Source organism: Gadus macrocephalus, chromosome 7 (genome assembly GCF_031168955.1).
Source record: "Gadus macrocephalus chromosome 7, ASM3116895v1".
NCBI classification, from domain to species: domain Eukaryota; kingdom Metazoa; phylum Chordata; class Actinopteri; order Gadiformes; family Gadidae; genus Gadus; species Gadus macrocephalus.
The window spans coordinates 7,452,790-7,457,901 of record NC_082388.1 but is presented as its reverse complement, the minus strand read 5'-3'; the positions used below and the strand labels follow the sequence as shown (position 1 = coordinate 7,457,901).

Genomic DNA, 5,112 nt, shown 5'->3' with positions numbered 1-5,112 from the left:
ACTTTCTCAAAGATTCAGCCAATGAGAGGTAGCAATGGTGTTGGAATGGCACCTGGGTAAACCAATGACAAGGCGGTACCGTCGAATATGCGCGCTTTCTCTGTCTGACGTATCTTGGGTCATACCATTCGACATATATCCCCCTACATTTTTTCGAAAATAGACTTGACCTCCAGCTGTTTATTGGATAAACGCATTTCCCAATCCCAGGAGTCTTTGCTCCATTCTACGTCAATTTAAGAACAAACAAAGAAATTAAACTGCAGTTCGTATTTTTTATTTATGAACATGCAAGTTCTGTAATGCCTGAACAATGAAGAATTAAATGTAAAGTAAAATAAAATTATAAATGTAAAACCATGAATGAAATATAGAGAGTAAGCAAGTGGTATAAATATTGGTGGGACGTTCAATATACTAAATAGCAGGCATCTCCAAACGGCGGACTGCGGTCTTGATGGTCATATCCGGACCCATGACCAATTAAAAAAAAAAAAGTTTTTTTATTTTTTATATTTTTTAATATGTAATCTGCCGTAACGAACGAATCAAAACGACCGAATCAAATAAACGAATCGTTATAGTGAACTGAACTGAAAGAACTAGTTCCCGGAAAAGAATCATTTTGCCCATCCCTAGTTCCCTTCATGTTTTGCGGTGTGGAAGTTAGGGGAGGAGTTAAAAAGACAGCTTTGTTGTGGTTACGGGGTGCTCGTTGAGCTTTGTTGTGGTTACGGTGTACTGGGATTTTCAATAAAGTCACTGAAAGGATATAGCACGCCTCTGCTTTTGATATTCGCCACAATATGTAAGATTGCTCCTAATAACACCAACAACGTAGTAAACGTATGTAGGCCTAGAAAAATAGAGTTCAATGTTATTGCTTAAGAAACAGATTCCTTCCAACTAACTATTTACGAAAAATGCAATCAATAATTTATATAAAAGTAAATGGTTACATATCGACCAGCAAGTTGGAGTAGCCTACCTAAATAATGAATTGTAATAATGAATTTAACACACCGATATTGTTAACTGTCCTGCATAGCTAAACAAGCAAATGACAATGAAATACCAACGCAACTGAAATGTTAATATTAGACTATTAAAAATATTATGAGAATTATGTAGGTCTCCCATAATCATTCAGGTAATCAATACGTCCGTGCCTGTTCCAGCTATTTTAAAGATATTCGTGTTTTGGATACCCGTGTTCAACGCCATTCATATTAAGTAAAAGGAAAAACCTCGAACACGAGAAGTTAGTTTTATAGGTCCATGGCACTGAGCCGTTTGTTTCTCTACAAGACTCCTTTCAGCTGCCCACCCCTCCATCTACAGCAAAAAAATAAATAGGCCTACATAAAACGGCTAATAAAACGCTTGAGGAGGCGTTTTGAAAAGAAAAAAAATAATTTTTTTTAGAACATTGGCATAAATATAATTATGAGCCTTTGATTGATATCCCTAATTTTTTTGCGGGGACACATTCCTGTTCCCCACTTGTATTGGAGTGAACGGCGATATCTACTTGGGACTCCTTGAATTTTTGGACCCTTCCACAGCCCGCTAAAACGGCTGCAATACCAGACTTGGCCGCTAAGCGGAAGTATGCACTGCCGGCGCTCTGACTGAAGAAGAGGACGGAGAAGAAGAAAGGGAAGAAGACGCAGCTCGGAATCTCCACTATATATTCTCGGTAAAAAACTTTTTACCTTTGCACCATGGCTGATAACATATTCTTTAATAGGTCCATGGGTTGACAGCATGTTGCATTATGGCTGCGTTCCAAATCGCATACTTTTTTATAATCTCTGTATACTGGCTGGCAGCATGTTGCATTAGGGCTGTAAATATTAAGGGTATAATATCACACACACATTCTACTTGCTGTAGTTTGGTCTGGCTTTGCGAGACTACACACACACACACACACACACACACACACACACACACACACACACACACACACACACACACACACACACAGCTGATATATATGAAAAGGGTTTAATGTCAAACACACACACAGCTAATATAATAAAAATGCTATCGTTTAACATCAACCACACACAAATACGCACACACACACAGCAGAAGCATGCACGCACACACACACACAGCACAAACACACAGTACTTTACATCTACGGTTAATATCTATAATAAATGTTAAGGGTTTAACGTCACACCCATACACAAACACACACACACAGCAGAAGCATACGCACACACACACACCCCCCCCAGCAGAAGCCTAACCCCTCCCCCCCTTCACAGATCAACTCCCACCCTGCGGCCCCCCGCCCGGCCCCTGCTCCTCATGGCGAGGGTCTTCGTCTACGGCACCCTGAAGCAGGGCCAGCCCAACCACCACCGCATGTTGGACCCCGCCCACGGCCACGCCCACTTCCTGGCCCCCGCCCGCACCCTGGACCGCTATCCGCTGGTCATCGCCGGGGACAACCACATCCCCTACCTCATGAACCTCCCCGGGGAGGGGGTGCGGGTGTGGGGGGAGGTCTACCGCGTGGACGAGCGCATGCTCGGCTTCCTGGACGCCTTCGAGTGCGTTCCCACCATGTACCAGCGGACGGTGGTCCGGCTGGAGGTGGAGCGATGGGAGAAGGGGGCGTGGCCGGAGTCATCCAATGAGGACATGCCGCCCGAGGGGGGCACGGTGGAGGCGCACATGTACAGCACGACCACGTTCGAGCCAGAGTGGCGTGCGCTGCCCACCCACGAGAGCTACGACGCGCACGGGGAACACGGGCTGGTGTACGTTGACCGCGAGTCAAGGCAATGAAATTAGGCATGCCCCCCTGTTTTGTAACCCCCCCCCCCCCCCCCACACACACACACACACCCCCCCACGCACACACCTTCATATACTTTGTGATGTGTAGTATGTACTAGTGCTGATTGATTAATCAAATTCATACCTCGTTCGCAATGTAATGGAACGCGATTTGCAAATCAGGAAGGCTTTGATTAAAAAAAACGAATGTTTTACTTTTTCTTTTACAATTTTACTTTTTTCAATAGTTATAATATAGTTATAATATCAATTCATCTCAACACATAGGCCTGGCCTAAGGGAAAGAGCAGTTTATATGTTGACGGCTTCCAATGTTATGTTGGTCTTCAGTGTTTCCCCTAGAATTTTTTTTAGGCCCGGTGGTAAGAGCTGATAGTGTGATTTGTTATACATTTTTCACGGGATGCTAGAGTATTTGTTGGTTATTTCCATATAAAACACTTGCTTAGCCATCACAAGTTGATAATGATTCAATAAACACGTTATTAACAATAAACTAATTTTATTTACAATACACAAATTTTATTTACAATACACTCATTTTATTTACAATACACTCATTTTATTTACAATACACTTATTTTATTATGAACACAGTGAACATGGCTGGTTGCTACACTTAATCTTTCTAGGCTTTTGGAAGAATTGCTCTGCCATGCTAATGATGATATAACTTAATGCTGTCAGATTGTCCGTTATGATGGGGCATCATCTGCGCACGCGCGACACAGAATATATATATATATATATATTTATTTTTTTTCCTCTTTTTCGTTTTTTTGGCCGGTTGTTGGCCTGGCGGGGGCGCTCGTTGGCCTGGCGGCCCGCCAGGCCTGAACAATGGTAGGGGAAACACTGGTCTTACTGTAGAATGATTTATTGATTGTTTACTGAGTATTACAGAATATAAAGGAACTTCAAAAAGAAAAATCGTTTGCTAAATCGCAATATTGGTCGGAATAATCCCAATTTGATTATCACCCCAAATTGTTCAGCCATATGGTCCAGGTCGAAGGGATTCAAACATGGACTCCTCTCTGCTCCTTCTGTGTGTGTGTGTACTTATGTATGTACAGTATGTAATGTGTGTGTGTGTGTGTGTGGGGGGGGGGGATCAACCGTGGAGTGTACTGGACTCTTCTCTGCTCCTTGATCAGAGTGGTGAAAATGGATAGAAAATAATATACCTCTACTTTGTTATAATGTAAAACGTTGACCAGATAAATGCATTGGATAATAATTAATTAACCATTAATAACCAATTAATAAACCAATAATGGTTTGCAATCATGCATATAGAGGCAGCCAACCTACCATAGCTAAATCTGTCGTTTTTGAGAGAGGCCTTACTCCCAATGAGCCAACTGGGATTTACCGTATAATAATCTTAAATACACCAGAAAAGACAAGCTTGTAAAACCTTGCTTACACATTGTGCGTGTTTGTTTGTGTGTGTGACAGTAAAATATATTTTTTAAAAGCCTGAAACAACTACAATCTAGAAGTTGTGTGTGTGTGTGTGTGTGTGTGTGTGTGTGTGTGTGTGTGTGTGTGTGTGTGTGTGTGTGTGTCAGCTGTAGGGCTATCAAACAAGGTGCCCGCCTCACTTTTTAGATTTATTATGGGCTTTGAACTTTTTCATTTTAATTTAAAAAGGATTCATTAATGAAGAATTTCCTGAATCGAAGCTTCAGTCGACTGGTGGATTTAAACTGCAACCATGGTTTCTCTATCGAGCAGTAGAGTACAGGACAGCCACCATATTTGAAGTCCAATGTCTGGCACGAAAGAAACATGGACGCAAACATAAATTATATTTTGGAATTTCTAAATGTTTGTTCCTCTAAGGATGACCAAAGTTAACGTAACGGACTCCTAAACAAGTTACAGGCATTTAAAATGCATTTTAATGCATGTACATCCAGAATCACATTGTAAAATCCACTCTGAACCCATCAATATGTGAAATGCCATAATGGTCTACCTCAATCATCGTTATGTACATGTAGTGTATTACCCGAGTACACACAGGACTTCAGCCAATCAAATGGGATTTTGCGGGAAATAGTTTTCAAAATAGGTGACAAATAAATCAGAATCACAGTGATTGATATATGTGAGAGGTGTATTTAAACCGAACAGACAAGTTCATATTTGTTGATTTGAAAGTATGCTTTTAAGACATTGAGGGTGTGATTTGATTCTGATATACAGGAGAAATTTAATTTACTTTTTCATCTGGTTTTTCTGTATGTGTAGCCCCCCAAATAAATTAAACATTCCACTGGTTATAAA

The 5,112-nt window shown here is 41.2% G+C and overlaps 1 protein-coding gene across 1 annotated transcript; it reads left to right on the top strand.

The window, feature by feature from the left end:
• Window positions 1-1,545: 1,545 nt before the first annotated feature.
• LOC132461290 (gamma-glutamylaminecyclotransferase-like) lies at window positions 1,546-5,112 on the top strand. The gene is made up of 2 exons (XM_060056334.1): window positions 1,546-1,699; window positions 2,280-5,112. The coding sequence occupies exon 2, from the start codon at window positions 2,323-2,325 to the stop codon at window positions 2,803-2,805; it is 483 nt and encodes a 160-aa protein (XP_059912317.1). The 5' UTR covers window positions 1,546-1,699; window positions 2,280-2,322; the 3' UTR covers window positions 2,806-5,112.

Coding starts and splice junctions, on each gene's coding strand:
- LOC132461290 (XM_060056334.1), top strand. CDS start 2,323: ATGGCGAGGGTCTTCGTCTACGGCACCCTGAAGCAGGGCCAGCCCAAC.